Genomic DNA, 20,161 nt, shown 5'->3' with positions numbered 1-20,161 from the left:
GACACAATACAAAACAAATTGGACGTTTATCAATTAAAATTGGACGTTTTACATAACAAATTAGACGCCTAACAAATACAATAAGTAGTTACAGATTATTAATTATTATCTTACATGCCCCGCTGAGAGTGATAGGGACTTTGAAAGCATTATCAATAAAAAAATATATCATTGATCGCCAAAAGCTTTGCATGATTCATTAATACCAATAAAATATTAAAAAAATAAGATTTTTTTTAACGGATGGGTCCGAATGAAAACCAAGAGTTTCTCTACCGGACCTGGGAATGTGCCGATAGCTTTCAGAGGGGGGTATACGGAGAGAGTAGAACGCCACACAGTTCTGTCTTTGCAAACATTCTTCTCATCTTCCACGTTCGTGCATCTCCTCATACATACCCGCCTATTATTCCGATTCCTGACCTTACCACATTCAAGTATTTGAAACACGCCAAGATCACGCCAAGTTTTCCTCGGTCTTCCTCTGCTTCTTTTTCCAAGACTCTTAAATTTGTTTAACCGTTCTTTCTCACTCATACGTACATGTCCAAACCATCACAGTGGTATTTACCATCTGAAATTTCAATAAGAAAAAAACAGATGTTTTATTTTTTTCGGGTCGATCTGACGTGTCTACTGTTTTGAGGCTTTTGTCTATGTAATGACATCAGTAAATAGTGAGTTATCTATTCTTGTTCCGGTTCCGTACGGACAGGAAGTATAAACAAATTAGTACAATTCGATCACGTGTCACCTTTTGTCTTTTATTTGCCCTATGTTTTACAGATCCGTATTTTGCCCTTTTAATAAATAATAATAAAACCCTTATCCGCACCCCGATGGTGCATAGGGCCCATTGGTGCAGTGGTGCATAGGGCATAATGGTGCCCTATGCACCACTGGGTGCGGATAAGGGTTAGAAGAAGAAGACATCTGGGAACAAAGTGAATGGTGCACTGAAATCAGTTATAGCAAATAAAAACCTATCAGCGGAAGCTAAACTGGCAGTGCACAACGGAGTCCCGGTTCCTACTCTAATGTATGGAAGTGAAACATGGAGTTGGCAAAAGAAATATGAGAGTAGACTGAATGCAGTCGAAATGCGATCTCCCAGAAGAATGTGCGACAAAACGATGTATGATAGATGTGCGAATAGTGAAATAAGGAAGGGATGCAAAGCTGAGATAAGCATTATCGATAAAATAAAGAAAGGTGTGTTGAGATGGTTTGGACATGTGGAACGAGATTAGTTAGTTAGTTTTAGAAGAAGACATCCAATTTCATTTGTAAGGCATCCAATTTGTTTTGTAATGCGTCCAAATTGATTTGTTAAACGTTCAATTTGTTTTTTTTTTAATTAAAAAAATCTTTATAATATCTCGTCGTCTGAACGAAGGTTGAACTAAGCGTCCTGAAGGAATTATCATCAGTTTTGGCTCGGGTTTTGTGAGATGTAATTACGCAAATTGAATTATAAGTTTGCGCCAATCCGTCCCCTGCGTTAGGGGCGCACGCATCCGAGTAATCGTGAAATGCGAGCGGACTTTTTCGATAATGCCCGAATAGCGTGCGGCCGATCGTCACGAACAGTCAATGTCTTATCTGTTTGTACAATATCGTTCTGGAAAGGTCTTGTTCGACAAATTGTCTGACGTTATGGTTCGACTGTTTTCTCTGCTTCCGTATCGATTTGATCTTGTCGAATTTCGTTTTTGTCTGCCGTGCTGGTCGCTTCTGTGGAGGCGTCCGTTTACCGGATTGGAATCGGATCTAGCTGACTTACTGAACTGTCTAAAACTACTTTTTATTTATTTGTTATGAAAATGTTAGTAATGCTAATAAATAGTAACATTTTGAGTCATATATCGCTCACTCCTTTCAAGAACGTCATAAATCAAAAAACATGATTTTTTAGGAGAACGTTTTTAAAGTTTAAAAATAAAACACGATGTATTAAAAAAATATATATCAAGCCACTTATCAAACTCTTTATTGTGCAACAGATCTTTTTAGGTAAAACATGAAGGTGTTTTCTCCATTTGAAAAATATTTAGTATATTTAAAATAATAATTAAACTAAACCTTTTCTACAAAATGAAAAAACAACATTTTCTGCCCTGTAGTGGGTAAATATTAAGTTAAAATTATGCATCTTTTGCTGGGATACAGTACATTTTCTGGGTATCCCGAAAACATGCACAACTGAAAATTGACGATTTTTGATTTATGACGTTCTTGAAAGGAGTGAGCGATATATTAGTATTACTATTTATTAACAACATTTTGAGTATGTCCAAAAACCTGTTCACAAATCTGGATTATCTCCAATTATGGGAGTTATTTTCATATTATTTTTGACATCTCGTCAAAGCTGAAGAAAAATATGGAAGTCTGGGCGTTTACGGGGCTGACGACCGTCATATGCTGGTTTAAGTGATCACTTTACACACGTGTAACATTCACCAATTCTACCCATTATTGACAACCACACTACTCAAATTCTTGGAAGTTCTATATATATATGTATGTATTTTTATAAATATATACTTTTTTCTCCATTTGAAAAATATTAAGTATATTTAAAAAAAAAATAATAAAACCTTTTCTTCAAAATGCAACAACACCACTTTCTGCCCTGTAGCGGGTAAATATTAAGTTAAAAATATGCCGCTTTTGCTGGGATATAGTACATTTTCTGGGCATTGCGATAACGTGCACAACTGAAAATTGACGATTTTTGATTTATGACGTTGTTGAAAGGAGTGAGCGATATTCGTTCAGATTAGCGAGCTGGTACTGTATTACGCTCTCTCGGTGACGGTGATATCCTTTCCAATAGGTTTATCCTCGTATCTCACATATCGTTACGTACTGTTTTTTTTCCGTTTTTCCGTATATTTTATTCACCTCGTTTTATATTACATTGAGTCGCGTGCCTGGCTGTAATTTGAGGCCGGGTCAAATCGGTTTCTGATGGCATTATAAACGCAGGCGATCAAATAGACCGACTTACACTCATTCCACCTTCTTTAATAATTGATATATTGTCTGTCCCCAGTGTTGTGTGTTACATCTCCTGCGCTATATGCGAATACAGTAAAACCACAATACAACGGACCTCTGTTTTAAGGCCCAGCATTCGTGAGGTTGCATTCATTCCACCGGAGATTACCGGAGAGGTGACACCGCTCGCTCCTTTTAACAGTGTCATATATCAAAAATAATATTAAAAAAAAATAATATATCACTATAATCCACAAAGTTATTGCTTTCAATGTTTAAAATAGCGTAATAGAGTCAGCATCCTCGGCTACCGCACTGGAGGTCCCGGGTTCGATTCCCAGGGGGAGGTCAAATAAATACGAGGGATTTTTTCACTCTAATATTTATTCAATATTACCCTGGACTGGTACCTGAAGTGAGGGGTGATCACCTTTCCTTCATATGTGAACGATCAAGATAACACTGCGTTCATATGAGTGCAGTACCGTATGCACCATTGGGGTGCGGATAAGGGTTTGAAGAAAAAAAATTAAGCTTAATTTACATCATATATATTTACATCTTCTTACAGTAAACAAAACTTGTTTTAATCAGTGGCGTGCACAGATAATTACTTAGGGTATTCAGTAGAGGTAGGTAGTAAGGTAAGCTGGTACTACTTACTAGGGTAGGTAGTAAGTTAAGCTGGTAAAACTCGCTACGGTAGGTAGTAGAGATAGGTATATTTTTTTAGATGTGAATTGCATTTAATATTTACCTTGCTACAATGTACAAGGTTTATAGATCATTTAGTGGATTTTTGTTTCTTCTAGCTAATTCAATATGTTTTATTTGAATCTGTGTTGAGAACAGGAGGGATAATCTAGTGTAGAGATAGGTAGTAAGGTAAGCTTAGTAAGGCAGGGTAGGTACTGTTTGCGTTTTTATACGTCACGCGGGTAAGTTAGGACATGCACTGATTTTCTGCCTTTATGGATGGCACGCCCCTGGAAAAAGTAACGTTTTGTCATTTTTTCCCGATATTATGGCCAGTTCGGCCGGCCTATGTGCATTTGGATTGCAAATATCTCTATGCACCAATATCTGCCCGACATTATGCAGCGGCTCGCTCGGACGCACGTGTTTACTATTCAAATTTGATATATGCGACCTCCAGATACAAAACCGGACATGTCCATTTTTATATCAGTCAGGTATCCAAAGCACTTTTGATATTTATGACATTATCAATATGCGGTCGCACATATCGTTCACTCCTTTCAACAACGTCATATATCAAAAATCTTAAATTTTCAGTTGTGCATATTTTCTGAATGCCCAGAAAATGTACTATATCCCAGCAAACGCGGCATATTTTTAACTTAGTATTTACCCGCTACAGGGCAGAAAGTGTTGTTTTTGAATTTAAAGAAAAGATATAGTTTAATTATTTTTTAAATACTAAATATTTTTCGAATGGAGAAAAAACCTTCACGTTTTACCTAAAAAGATCTGTTGCACAGTAAAAAGTTCAATAAGTGGCTTGATATTTATTTTTAACACATTGTATTATATTTTTAATTGTTTTCTGAAGCGGGATTCTTCTACATCTTTAAGTCTTCTTGCTTACTTTTGATATATACGCCTTGATTATTGTTTGTTATATATATATATATATATATATATATATATATATATATATATATATATATATATATATATATATATATATATATATATATATATATATATATATATATATATATATATATATAATTTTTTTGTTGTTGAATAAAATTGAATTGAATTGAATTGAACACATGAACAATGGTAAAACGGATGTGTCGTGTTTTGATTGTGAACGTCTAATGTGTACGATAATAATTATTCAAATTGAAGCAAATCATCGCCGGCGGCCGCACGCGCCGCTAAGTGACCCGCGTGATGGTGTATCAATACGCGATAATGTGGCCAGATTTTGGTTCCCACCGAGGCGGGGGGGTCCGAGCGATCAGGGGTCCAATAAGGAACTTTTAATTCACAGCTTTCAAAAACTAATCTGAGATGAAGCGATGAATGGGCTAAATACGTTTTACCACGTTTTGAGTGTGTACAAATACTTGGTCACAAATCTGGATTATCTCCAATTATATGAATTTTTCATATTATTTTTTGACATCTCAGCGTGGAATAAGAATATGGAAGTCTGGGCATTTACGTGTGTAAAGTGATCACTTAAACCTATGACGGTCGTCAGCCCCGTAAATGCCCAGACTTTTATATTCTTCCGCCTCCGTAGTGTAATGGTCAGCACGCTTGCCTACCGTTCTGGAGGTCCTGGGTTCGATTCCCAGGGGGGGGGGGGGGTAAAATAAATATAAGTGATTTTTACACTGTAATATTTATTTAATATTACCCTGGACTGGTACCTGAAGCGGAGGGCTGATCACCTTTCCTTCATGTGTAAACGTTCAATATAACACTGCGTTTATATGAAGCAGTGCCCTATGCACCGTTTGGTGCGGATAAGGGTTTATATATATATATATATATATATATATATATATATATATATATATATATATATATATATATATATATATATAAATATATATATATATATGTATATATATATATATATATATTGTCATCTGATCAGTTTTCCCTCGCGCCGACTAAATTACATACAATTCCCTGCCAAGCCACGTGGAAATTGTTTTCTATGATGCCGATATCGTTCGCTCTAAAGTGTTATTTTTAATTGTATGTACATTGGTAATTCAACTGTTTACGCTAAACGCACTGCCGATTGAATTGTGCACCGAGATGAGAATTTAATCAATTATATCATAAAACGAAATAACATCGAGATTGTATTATTAATTTGTATTATATCATCATCATCTTCTAAAGGCAGCGCCTTGTAGTGTCAGCCACTTGTCTCTGTCAGTCGCCATCCTCTTGAGCTGCGAATAGGAGGAGACGTCCATGAGCCGCTTCAAATCCTGGAAGTATGAAGTTCTTGGGCGGCCTCTTGTTCGTTTTCCCAAGATTCTTCCTTCGAAGATGTTGCTAAGAAAGGTGCTATTTCTAATTGAGTGCCCTATTAGCTTGGCCTTCCTCTTCAAAATATGATTTAAAAGCTCTCTTCTTTCTTTTACGTCCTGCAACACCTTTTCGTTGGACTTCCTTACAACCCATGATGTCTTGGTCATCTTCCTCCAAACCCACATCTCAAATGCTTCAAGCCGGTCTTTTTCGTACTTTTGGATGGTCCAGGTTTCACACCCATACAACAAAACACTCCAAACAAAAGCCTTTATGAATCCTTTTCTTACTTCAATTTTTAAATGTTTGTTTGATAGGAGGCTGTACTTTTTCATAAAAGTTTGCTTGGCTAGCGTTATCCTCTTTTTTATGTCTAGGGTACATTTATTGTTATATGTTAGCGTGCTACCCAGATAACAGAATTGATCCAACTGTTGAATTACTCTATTTCCGAGAAGTATTGTTGGATGGAGGTCAGATTGCTCTTTTTCAACGATCATTGATTTTGTTTTGGCGGCATTAATTTTCAAATGGAACTTATCCAGAGCATTAGAGAGAGTGTTTAACATGTGGTTCATGTCACTCTCGTCCTCTGCTATCAGGGCGATGTCATCAGCGAATCTTATACAATTATATTAATATAATAATAATAATATTGTATTATATACGTGTTAGTATATGTTTGAAATTATACAGTATCTACTCAATGAATTAGGGCCACGCAGAATTTCGCGCAATTTCTCAATTCAAACAGGAATAACTCAGAGAAAACCTTGAATAAAACAACATTGAATTTTATTTACACATAAACACTTTATTACGCTTAAATTATGCATATATTTTCATATAAATATAGTTAGTATTTAGTATTTCCACCTTTGGCAGAAATAACTGCCTCAATTCTTTTTGGCATACTTAAAATGCACTGTTTTATCATGTTTTTATTTCTTCGTCTACTGACCAAATTTTTTGAATATTTTTTTTTTGACAGTCTACTGTTGGATTTGAAAATGAGTATACCTTATTTTTTAACATGCTCCATACGTTTTCTATAGGAGTAAGGTCCGTAGAATTTCCAGGCCAGGGGAGCAAAGGCAGATTTTTGTTAGACAAAAAATTTATTATTGATTTAGCCCGGTGGCAAGGTGCCCCATCCTGCATGAAGGTGTATGGACCTTCTGTTGGGTCGAGTGTATGGTAGAAGGGCAATAAAATTCGTTCGAGGACCTGCTTATAGGAATTTTGGTTCATTGTTCCTTCCACGAAAAACAACGGCCCAGGTAAATTGTTAATAATACATGACCATATCATTGTTGCAGGGGGGTGTTTGATAATTTTTACCACACAGGCCTCATTGTAACGTTCCATTGGTGTTCTCTTGACGAATCGACGGCTCTCTGTCACGGTTTCTAACCGGCACTCATCACTAAAGATGACCTGAAAAATAATGAAAATTTAAGTCTAATTCAAATATATAAGTTTATTTACTAAAATGATATGTTGAAAATTCAATTTAAATAAATACCTTTTTCCAATCATCTACCGAGTAATTTCGATGTAGCCTGGCCCATTTTAATCGATCCGCTTTCATTCGTGGTGTCAATTTTGGTACTTTTACAGGGCGCCTGCATTTCAGATTTACTTCGTAAAGACGTCGCCTCAGTGTTGATACCGATATATTTATACCCTCTTCTTCCAATTTTATTTTTAATGTTTTTGCTGATGCACTACGGTTTTCTAAGACACTTTGAACGATTTTTCGATCAGTCCTCGGTGTTGTTTTTCTAATTCTACGACAGTTCTTTCGCCGATTGCTGGTGGCGGGTAAATGATTTTTTATTGATTTTGAAATTCTGTCCACTGTTTGACGAGAAACGTTTTCTTTTTTTGAAATTTCTCTATTAGATAGTATTCCTTATTTCAGTAGCACTATAACACTAGACTTTTTTCCTCAGAAATGTCTTTACTTTTTCCCATTTTGTCCTTTTCAAAAAAAAAACACTTGTGTTTACAAAAAAAAAATACTTTATGAACTAAAATTTAAAATTAAGTTTTTTTCACAAGACACGATAACTATATAACCTCTCTGAACAAAACAACAACCAGAACTCATGAAACTTTACTAATAAATGAGATAGGACTATTTTTTGAACTTTCAACTATCTGTCTACCTGTGCTAATTAGGGACCTTTCTCAGAAAAAGGGTTTGAAATTTTGTAAAGGCTTAAATAATCCCGGTATATTTTACATATTATTGAAGGTAATATACATGATATTAGATGTCAATAGAAAACTTAAAGTATTTATGTAAAATAAATATAATAATCCAAAAGATTTCAGAGTATTCAAAAAAATAATGGGTGGCCCTAATTCATTGAGTAGATACTGTATATCGTAGTCATACAGGTTCATTTAATGTCCGCCTCCGTAGTGTAATGGTCAGCACGCTCGGCTACCGTTCTGGAGGTCCCGGGTTCGATTCCCAAGGGGGGTCAAATAAATATTAGTGATTTTTTCACTGTAATATTTATTCAATATTACCATGGACTGGTACCTGAAGCGGAGGGCTGATCACCTTTCCTTCATGTGTAAACGATCAAGATAACACTGCGTTTATATGACACAGTGCCCTATGCACCATTGGGGTGCGGATAAGGGTTTTATTTATTATTATAATATGTCATACAGGAGAAAGTGTCGGAGTGCATTTTTTACAAAAACGTGATCATTGACTATTTGATATCTTACTAGCTTAATATTGCCCTGAAAAAAATTCAAAGGATTTTAAACTTGGATGTATAATATATTGACTTGTTAAAAATCACTAACTGCATTGATGTTTATTTTGTTGCCAAGCAAAAGTGACTTGAACGGCCCTCCTGAACATTTTCCGTTTTGTTAGTTGGTCACTTTCTCCTGTACGACTACGATATGTGCATTGGCAATCGTCCAGGGGGTCCTGGGTTCGATTACCATGCGCATCTACATATATAAATGAAGGTCATTTTACACTCTAATGATTATTCTTCTGTAAACTGGTCGGGCTTCGTCGGATTGTGGTCCCGTGGCTAGTGTCGCGGACTCTTAAGTCCGAGTTTCTCTGTTCGAACGCACTCTACCACAATTTAATTCTTTTTCTAATAATGAGCCGCTTAGGCTCACAGAAATTGTATGAAATTGAAATATGAGTGTAAATAATAAAATCAAATATTTCATTATAAAAAAGTGGGCACTGGGCACTGCATCATATAAACGCAGTGTTATCTTAGTCGGTTAAAACACGAAGGAAAAGTGATCAACCCTCCGCTTCTGGTACCATTCCAGGATAATATTGAATAAGTCACATCCTTGGACGACCTCTACTGGACTCCGAGAAGGTGAAGCTCCTACCACCAAGACAGGTCATGAGTTACATGACTCATGTAGGTCTTGGCAGTAAGCTGTAATACAGATGGTAGTCACAATAGACCTAATATGGTCGCAGTGACATAAGGGATGCAAGATCCCTTGACCCCCAAAAAAATAAAATATATATATTGAATAAATGTTTAAGTGAAAAATTCCTGGGAATCGAACCCAGATCCCCGTCGAATCGAAACGGTATCTAATTACGTTAACCATGGAGATGGTTCAAAAAGTAGCCACTACCTCTGAACGCAGTCGATATGAACGCACTTCACTCGGCTGTCATGCTGAGATCGTTATAACTGCCTAGCTAGCGATTTTATGAATTATATGAATATTCATCGTATTAATTTCATTATTATGATGAATTATACCATCATAAAAATCGTTGGTAAAATGTACGCGCTAGCCGCGTACTGCGCACTCGACGAGATGCCTGCAGCACGCGGCTAGCGCGTACTGACAATCAATGTATTCGAATGATTAGCCTGCATGTTCCGTTTTGATCCGAGCACATTAGGGCCTGGCTAGTGAGTACACAAACAAGCGCTTATTAGTAAGATCTTCGCTAACATGGCATGTCACTTAATGAGTAGTGCATACACACATTAATAGCAGTTAATGCGCGACTCATCAATTGTCACAATTACACGAAACGGACTCAAGGAACTCGACATGAGGACTTGTGCGCCAATAGGCAATACTGGTCCAATTCAAAGCCACTCAAAATTAGTTCAACATAGAGGCACTCAAAATAGGTTCTTTTCGAATCCACTCACAATCGGTTTATTTCGAAACCACTCAAAATTTGTTTTTTTCGAAAACAGTCAAAATAGGTTCTATTCGCGTCCACTCAAAATTGATTTATTTCTAAGCCGCTCGAATTGGTTCAATTTAAAGACACTCAAAATAAGTTCTTTTTGAATCCACTTAAAATTGGTTTATTTCGAAACCATTCAAAATTGGTTCAATTCTAAGACACTCAAAATAGGTTCTATTCGCGTCCACTCAAAATTCGTTTATTTCGAAACCATTCAAAATCGGTTCAATTCTTAGACACTCAAAATAGGCTCTTTTCGCATCCACTAAAAGTTGGTTTATATCTTAGTCACTCGAAATTGGTTCTTAAATTGGACTCAAAACAGGTTATTTTCGAATCCACTGAAAATTGTTTTTGGTTAAATGTGTTTTTCACTTAGCCACTCGAATTGGTTCAATTTCAAGACACTCAAAATAGGTTCTTTTCGAATGCATTCAAAATTGTTTCAGTTTGAAGGCACTCCAAATGGGTTATTTTCACATCCAGTAAATCAATTTTTTATTTTTATGCCATTCAAAATTGGTTCAATTCTAAGACACTCAAAATAGGTCCTCTTCGCGTCCACTCAAAATTGGTTTATTTCGAAACCACTCGAAATTATTTCAATTTGACCTTCTTTTCCCGGTGATATGTATTTACTACAACTCGACTTTTCAAATGATATCGGTGTAAAAATAAGGGTGGTGACTGACCGGAGCATTTCGTCGTAATGTAACGTCGTAACATCGCTCGCGGCGAGCATGTTACGTTACGATGTTACTGCATCGCTGACTGACCGCGATCAGTGCTCGTTTAAAATTGCTCGCTTGTGTCCTTACGCTCAGTGTTGCCATATCGCTCACTCCTTTCAACAACGTCATATATCAAAAATTGTAAATTTTCAGTTGTGCACATTTTCAGAATGCTCAGAAAATGTACTATATCCCAGCAAAAGCGGCATATTTCTAACTTAATATTTACCCGCTACAAGGCAGAAAGTGTTTTTTTTGCATTTTGAAGAAAAGGTTTTGTTTAATTATTTTTTCAAATATAATAAATATTATATGACATCTCATCAAAGATGAAGAAGAATATGGAAGTCTGGGCATTTACGGGGCTTACGACCGTCATAGGCTGGTTTAAGTGATCACTCTACACACGTGTAACATTCACCAATTCTACCCATTATTGACAACCACACTACTCAAATTCTTGTAAGTTCTATATATATGAACCAATTTAGAAACCTTGTTCTTGAATCACTAGAACTTCACTTGAGACATCTATTGGTGAGATGTAAAGAAGCTTTTTACTAAGCAGAAACTCTTATATTAGTATGTGAGGTCCGAAAATCTTGTCAAAAAATGTCAAAAAATAATATGAAAATAACTCCTGTCATTGGAGATAATCCAGATTTTGTGAACAAGTATTTGGACACACTCAAAATGTTGTAAATACTAAATATTTTTTAAATGGAGAAAAAAATTCAGGTTTTACCTAAAAAGATCTGCTGCACAGTAAAAAGTTCAATAAGTAGCTTGATATTTATTTTCAATAGATTTTATTATATTCTTATAACTTTAAAAACGATCTCCTGAAAAATCAAGTTTTTTTTTATAAATGACGTTGTTGAAAGTAGTGAGCGATATGTTTTATATTTCCAAACCAAAAGTACTTCGACGCAGTGGTCGATCAAATGTCCCGAATGAGCCCGCATCTTTCTTAGTATCAGATTTCTCTCAATAAATATCAATTGCCCTAATCACCAGGACGCCGTCAAGTCTTCTCTCTCTCTATCTCCGACTGCGCGTAGAATATGACAACGCGGGAGACGGAGACGGAAATATGGAGAGGTAAAGGACATACGTCCTTCCAAATAATACATAACTATAATTGTACTACGGTCTTAATTGGAAAATTTCATAAATGAATAATTGGTCATATCACAATTATAGAATAATAGAAGGAATAGAATACATTTTGACATCTCAACTTAGTTGAAGTAGGATATTGAAGTCTGGGTATTTACAGGGCTTATAACCTGTCATAGGATGGTTGAGTGAACACATTTAAGTTATTTTTTGACATCTTATCAAAGAAGAATATGGAAGTCTGGGCATTTACGAGGCCGACGACCGTCATAGGCTGGTTTAAGTGATCACTTTACATATGTGTGACATTCACCAATTCTACCCATTATTGACAAACACACTACTAAAATTCTTGGAAGTTCTATATATATGAACCAATTTTGAAACATTGTTCTTAAATCACTAGAACCTCACTAGAGACATCTATTGGTGAGATGTAAAGAAGCTTTTTACTGAGCAGAAACTCTTATATTAGAAACTACAGATGTTTTCATCAGCAGGTGGTAACATGATCACCCTACTACACACGTGCAACATTCACCATTCTACCCATGATTGACAATCATTTTTTTTTGGAAATATCAATATCAATATCAATCTCGTGATGTCTCAGTTCACAACAGCCATCTATGTTGGATAGAGGAAAGCTCTTATTTGCTCATATCGCTCACTCCTTTCAAGAACGTCATAAATAAAAAATCGTCAATTTTCAGTTGTGCACGTTTTCGGAATGCCCAGAAAATGTACTATATCCCAGCAAAAGCGGCATATTTTTAACCTAATATTTACCCGCTACAGGGCAGAAAATGTTGTTTTTGCAATTTGAAGAAAAGGTATTGTTTAATTAATTTTTTTAAATAAACTAAATATTTTTCAAATGAAAAAAAACCTTTAGGTTTTACTTAAAAGATCTGTTGTACAGTAAACAGTTCAATAAGTGGCTTGATATTTATTTCTAATACATTGCATTATATTTTTAAACTTTAAAAACGTTCTCCTGAAAAATCAAGTTATTTGATTTATGACGTTCTTGAAAGGAGTGAGCGATTCGTGTATGAGATAATTTGGCGACCATTCGTCATTATATTACTTGTCGATATATCGTAATACTTCGAATAAGGCAGTCGCTAGCGTGATCTTTCGAATATTTCTCTCGACCCTGCATTATTTTTAAACGCGTATGTCAATTTAAAACCAATATAATAGGTCAGAAGGCCATTTTATTCCAATGTCCGCTTACTGCACTCATTTTACAAGTCGCTCACTCCTTTCAAGAACGTCATAAATAAAAAATCGTCAATTTTCAGTTGTGCATGTTTTTGGAATGCCTAGAAAATGTACTATATCCCAGCAAAGGAGGCATATTTTTAACGTTTTATTTACCCGCTTCAGGGCAGAAAGTGTTGTTTTTGCATTTTGAAGAAAATGAATTATGTAATATTTTTTTTAAATAAACTTAATATTTTTTGAATGTTCAAGTTCAGTAAACGGCTTGATATTTATTTTTAATACATTGTATTATATTTTTAAACTTTTAAAACGTTCTCCTGAAAAATATGTTTTTTTTTTTATTTATGAAAATGAAATAACAACACTTTCTGCCCTGTAGCGGGTAAATATTAAGATAAAAATATGCCGTTTTTGCTGGGATATAGTACATTTTCTGGGCATTCCGAAAACATGCACAACTGATAATTGACGATTTTTGATTTATGACGTTCTTGAATGGAGTGAGCGATATGTACAATAAACTACCTCTAACTCTCATATTGTCGATATCCTCCGATAAACTGGGAGACCTATTATCCAGCGCGCTAGATCGAAAGTCTGCCGCCGCATCCGAATCCGTGTCGCGCGTTCATCCCTCTGCAAACACGGCCGATCTAACCCCCCATTTCCCTGCCATTATGTGCGCCACTGAGATTAATAATTAAAGTAAACACAGCAGGGGTAGCCGAGCCGCCCTCCTCCCCTCACTGCCGACTGCGACCCACCCCTGGCCTCTAGTCGACTCGCCCTTTGACTGGAAGGGTCCTGCGTCTTGAGGCTATGACTCGACACCACCGTATTCTTGCGTGATGCTGGCTGAAATGTGGAAGTCCTCACCAAAAATGTTACATATCCAATAGTGCACAAAAAATCATTTAAATGCAAATCTGTTCTGTTCAAAATGGAACTTTGTCAGGCGGGAGGAATATCTAATTTAACGTAATAATAATAATAATAAAACCATAGGGTACTGCGTTATATAAACGCAGTGTTATCTTGATCGTTTACACATGAAGGAAAGGTGATCAGCCCTTTGCTTCAGGTACCAACCCAGGGTAATATTGAATATTATGTAACAGTGAAAAGATCACTCATATTTATTTTAACCCCCTTGGGAAAATTTTTACTCATATTTATTTTAACCCCCTTTTCTTTTGGAAAATTCGCCTTCGAAAAAACGTTATTTTCGTAAGTTGGCAATGAATGACGTCACAAAAACGATGGAGTTATTTTAATAAAGTTATTTTAAACCAGCCTATGACGGTCGTCAGCCCCGTAAACGCCCATATTCTTCTTCCTCGTTGATGAGATGTCAAAAAATGACATTTATAGGTGTCATGTTGGATAACAAGGTTTCTAAATTGGTTCATATATATAGAACTTCCAAGAACTTGAGTAGTGTGGTTGTCAATAATGGGTAGAATAGGTGAATGTTACACGTGTGTAAAGTGATCACTTAAACCAGCTTCATCTTTGAAGAGATGTCAAAAAATAATAATATATGTAAGCGATTTTTCGCCGAACCCCCGTCGGCTAATTGAGAGTGACAATCTGGGTTCCGGCGCCGCCAATCGGAGACGGTGCGTCTTGTCGTCTCGGCAGTCTGACCCGGAACCCCGGCACGCGATTGGCTGTCGATCTGGCGCGAAGAGGGCGGCGCGATCGAACGTCAGATTCGAAATTAGCGCCGGATGACGTACGCGTCGAAGGTGATTAATGTTCATTTTGGTCTTGTTTTTCGAACTCGCGCCGACTGGGGGTTAGATGATGAAAATTATGAACCAATTATTATTTTAATTTTAATTTTATTTTTAACCCGTAAGCTGCGGATCGCATCTATTGTCGTTTTTTATAGAAGTACCGTTGACTGCGGATCGCATGCATAGTCGTTTTTCAACTTTACGTACTTATATCAACACATATGGATTATTTTTTGTACTTAAATTTGGTTCGAGGCATGGATGAATTAGTTCTCTTTGATTTATTGTCATAAAATATCAAAATTATTTTAATTTAGTGTCAACTTTATCGTGAATACTTCCGGTCGGCTCGTGCTCCGCAGATACGACAGCCGCGTCTTCTATACAGCCGCCATACTTTAGGCCGCGAGTCCGTAAATGTTAATATTTTTGTGTAAATACACCATGAAAACATAATAAGTAAAGTGCATTGTGTACTGTGAACATCTATGATGGATATCCGAAAGTTTCACTACAAAAAATAGGCAAAAATATGTTTTTTTTTGTCAAAAATATTGTAATGTAAAATAATCCAACACGGGGCGGAAAGTTTGACACTAGAAATCGAGCAGCTTAGAGGTTAATAGTGAAATAAGGAAGGAATACAAATACTTTATCATGCCATCGATTTTAATGGTTAGTTATATTCATATTATTTTTGACATCTCATCAAAGATGAAGAAGAATATGGAAGTCTGGGCATTTACGGGGCTGACGACCGTCATAGGCTGGTTTAAGTGATCACTTTACATACGTGTAACATTCACCAATTCTACCCATTATTGACAACCACACTACTCAAATTCTCGGAAGTTCTATATAAATGAACCAATTTAGAAACCTTGTTCTTGAATCACTAGAACTTCACTAGAGACATCTATTGGTGAGATGTAAAGAAGCTTTTTACTAAGCAGAAACTCTTATATTAGTAATAATGGGTAGAATTGGTGAATGTTACACGTGTGTAAAGTGATCACTTAAACCAGCCTATGACGGTCGTCAGCCCCGTAATTGCCCAGACTTCCATATTCTTCTTCATCTTTGATGAGATGTCAAAAATAATATGAAAATAACTCCTGTAATTGGAGATAATCCAGATTTTGTGAACAAATATTTGGACACACTCAAAATGTTGGTTAGTTATTTAATGGATCACTCTCATGATCTGTTATAATGGCTAATAAATTAATTTGAAAAATCACAACACTATCGGTAACATTCTTATTGAAATCTGTAGAGAACTAAGGGGGATATTAAGGTTTAAACTTTCGACATTTTATAAAACGAAAAACGGACACCGCTATACGTCGTCGGGTGTATTATGGGGCGTACCCCTTTATGTATCTGCTTTATAGAGCTGTAATAGTGGTAGTGTAGATTCTTTTCTGTGACGTCATTCGTTACCAACATACGAAAGTAACGTTTTTACGAAGGCGAATTTTGTAAACAATACAAAACATTCCGCCTCCGTAGTGTAATGGTCAGCACGCTCGGCTACCGTTCTGGAGGTCCCGGGTTCGATTCCCAAGGGGGGTAAAATAAATATAAGTGATTATTTCACTGTCATATTTATTCAATATTACCCTGGACTGGTACCTGAAGCGGAGGGTTGATCACCTTTCCTTCATGTGTAAACGATCAAGATAACACTGCGTTTATATGACACAGTGCCCTATGCACCATTGGGGTGCGGATAAGGGTTTTATTATTATTATTATACAAAACATTATCGAATTTTATAAACAATACAAAGCATTATCGACAAAATTGAGAAAGGCGTGTTGAGATGGTTTGGACATGTGGAACGAATGAGTGAGGAAAGAACGGTAAAACAAATATATGAGTGGAATGTAATTGGAAAAGGGAGCAGAGGAAGACCGAGAGAAACTCGGCACGATCAGGTATGCCAAATACTTGAAGCGTTAGGTTAGGAGTCGTAATACGGGGCTGACGACCGTCATACGGGTCGTCAGCCCCGTAAATTCCCAGACTTCCATATTCTTCTTCATCTTTGATGAGATTTCAAAAAAAAAATATATGAAAATGACTCCCGTAATTGGAGATAATCCAGATTTTGTGAAATAGTATTTGGACACACTCAAAATGTTGTAAACACATGAGTGATTGATAAGACGAAACGCATCATATATCATATATGTAAATAAAAGTAGAATTCAATACAATAACCGTGTTTAATTTTGGATATATTACCCAACAATTATATAGAGAACTGTTTTTTTTTAGTGACATTGCAACGCATGCCGGGTATATGCTGGCACAGAATATATTTTATAATTTCCTCCTTTAATTTTTTTTGATTAAACCATATCCGCTCCTTAGGTGGAGTATATGGAGTCCACAAACTGTCTCCAGGCTTTTCTGTCGGCTGCCAGCTCCCTTGCATCCTCCCAAGTCAGATCCGCGTCCCGAAGTTCTGACGAGAACTGCCCACGAATTGTCAGCAGTGGTCGGGGACCTGATGCCTTGTGAAAGAGGCAAGCTTGATGGCGGCTCTCGGGAGGCATGCGGAGTACATGGCCAAGCCAGCTGAATCGCCTTTTCTTGACGACAGTTGTGACCAAAATTTGCTGCGTCCTACGCCTTATCTCTTCATTCCTCACAAAGTCAAACCACCGCACGCCTAAAATTCTCCGCAGACACCTATTCTCAAAGCTTAGTACACGGCTGCTCTGGACCCTTGTAAGGTGCCATGTTTCACAGCCGTATAAGAGAACAGGAGCAATGCAGGCATAACTGCCTATTTGAAATGATTTTTATTTATGATCCTTCTTTTCTTCTCTCTCCAGGCGGCTGCGAGTTCCCGGCGCAGTGGGCGGGGCTCTGGTTCCAGAACGGGGCCCTGAAGACGCTGGCCGTGAACTCCACCTACATCGACACCAAGGGCGAGTGCTACGAGGCCACCGGGGACAAGTTCGTCCTGCGCGACAGGTAACCCAGCCTTCTATCCAACAAAAAATTCCTAGATATCAAGCATACATATCGCTCACTCCTTTCATATATCATATATCAAATTGTCATATATCAAAAATCATCATTTTTCAGTTGTGCATGTTTTCTACTACTACCATCACGCCGTTTCTCCGCAGGGGTAGGCAGAAAGGATTGAACGCCACACTCTTCTGTCCTGACATACACTCCTCGCCTCCTTCACATCCATACATCCAGTCATACATATTCTCGGATTAAGCAGACTTTTGACACCGCCAGATTTTAAGTTCTGATTGATTTGATCGTGCCAAGTCTTTTTCGGTCGTCCTCGTTCTGTTTTCCCTCTCACATTCGCCACATGTATTTTCTTACTTAGTCATTCTCTCGCTATCCATTCGCTCCACATGTCCGTACCACCGTAAAGAACTCTTCCTAATCTTTTCAATTATTCCTTGTTCAGCCTTACATTCCTTTTTTTAATTGAAATAAATATATTTAATACAATAATCCATGTTATTTTTATTTGCAGGATGGATGGAGACTGCTATAGGTGTATTGTCATTCATGCCAAGCATCCAAGTGTCTTGCAGTACAAAGAGAGTAAGTGTCTCCTTTCTTCTTCTTCTTATTGTGCCACCCCACGCTGAAATTATCGGGAGCATTGGTCTGTATATTCCCGATAGTTAGCCAAGACAGCGTCGGCATAGATTGTTTCCCATTCCTATACACAGGACCAACCTGCCAATGGATAACCATAGGAAGGAAGCCCGTAGGAAGAGCTACCGCTATGTTGAACAATATCACATTGGATATTGATCTGTTCTATGTGTCTGAGGGACTTTTCCAAAGCGGGATTCTTCTACACCTTTAGCAATAGTATTCTTGCTTACTTTCTTTTTTTGTTAATGTATACGATTTAAATTTAAGTTTTTAATGTGTATATCGACGGCCCCTACGTAAAGCATCTATCTGCAAATCTGTTACTTTACAGGAGAGAGCTTAGAAGATTTGTTCAACGTATTTTATTTTTTAACGGTTTTATCTGAAATTCTAAACTAGTATTATACATTCAAAAACACGATAAAATAATGTATTAAATCGTTTTAAAACTTTATGCTTCGTCAAAATTAAGTAGTTAGCGTTTTAGGAGTTCAGTTCATTTCGAAAATTCGATGTAGATAACGTCTTATACGCTTGGAAACTAGGTGTAATTTAATTTTTATATATTTTTTTGTTTGTTTAAATTTGTAGATAACAGTCAGTTGATAACATACACCAACATGGTCGATACTATCTAAAATTTGAAAATAAACAAATATAGATGGTTGGTAATATGAAGTGCTCTCTTGTTTCCAGCGTACTGCGCTCACAAGGCGTCCCTGCACGAGCTGTGCGACATCATCAGCGGGGACGCGCCGCTGTTCTCCATGTTCAAGCAGGACCCCCCGCCCCGGCCGCAGCCCTGCCCCTTCAAGGGGGCCCCCTTCACCTTCTCCTACAACAGGCAAGTCCTACCACAACTACTTCATCCTTTCAGGCCTCTGAAACTTTTTAAATTGTAAAGTCTTTGGCATATATACAAGTATACTAGTAAAGCGAGCGTCGAATGTTAGGGATCTGGGCGTTAGGTTTGTGAGCACCCTGACATTTCACCATCACATAGAGGCAGTCAGTGGTAATGCATTGAAAATGCTAGGATTTTTTCCGCATACTGCCAGGGTTTTCCAAAATACCCGCGTGCTGAGAACTCTTTATAACTCCTTGGTGAGAAGTAGACTCGAGAGTGGCTCCATGATTTGGGGGCCACACGAGCTTGAGTACTCTCTTATGGTAGAGAAAGTCCAAAAGAACTTTCTGAGGTATCTCTACATGAGAGAGTACGGCTATTATCCTTGGCTCTACCCGACCCAATTTCTCCAGGGTATGCTTGGCTACAATAGTTTAGAGACTGGAAGGAATGTGTATTTGATTACGCATTATAATCCATTGTTGCGCGGTATGATCGATAATCCTGAAATTATCCGTAGCATTGGTCCGTATGTTCCCGATAGTTACCTAAGACAGCGTCGGCATAGATTGTTTCACATTCCTATACACAG

General features: G+C 37.1%; 1 protein-coding gene across 2 annotated transcripts in view; it reads left to right on the top strand.

The window, feature by feature from the left end:
- LOC148311488 (uncharacterized) overlaps window positions 1-20,161 on the top strand; it is a 181,266-nt gene that overhangs the window by 140,331 nt on the left and 20,774 nt on the right. For both annotated transcript variants that reach the window (XR_015837242.1, XM_088256555.1), the window contains exons 3-5: window positions 17,921-18,062; window positions 18,592-18,662; window positions 19,419-19,566. Coding sequence is in view for 1 of the 2 variants with exons in the window: in XM_088256555.1 (XP_088112681.1) it covers window positions 17,921-18,062; window positions 18,592-18,662; window positions 19,419-19,566 (361 nt within the window). In the remaining variant the exon portion in view is untranslated. The remainder of the gene's footprint in view (window positions 1-17,920; window positions 18,063-18,591; window positions 18,663-19,418; window positions 19,567-20,161) is intronic.

Source organism: Brachycentrus maculatus, unplaced genomic scaffold (genome assembly GCF_059751285.1).
Source record: "Brachycentrus maculatus isolate JH-2025_06_01 unplaced genomic scaffold, ASM5975128v1 h1tg000063l, whole genome shotgun sequence".
Lineage (NCBI taxonomy): Eukaryota > Metazoa > Arthropoda > Insecta > Trichoptera > Brachycentridae > Brachycentrus > Brachycentrus maculatus.
The sequence above is the reverse complement of the archived record's forward strand: the minus strand, read 5'-3'. Positions and strand labels throughout refer to the sequence as shown.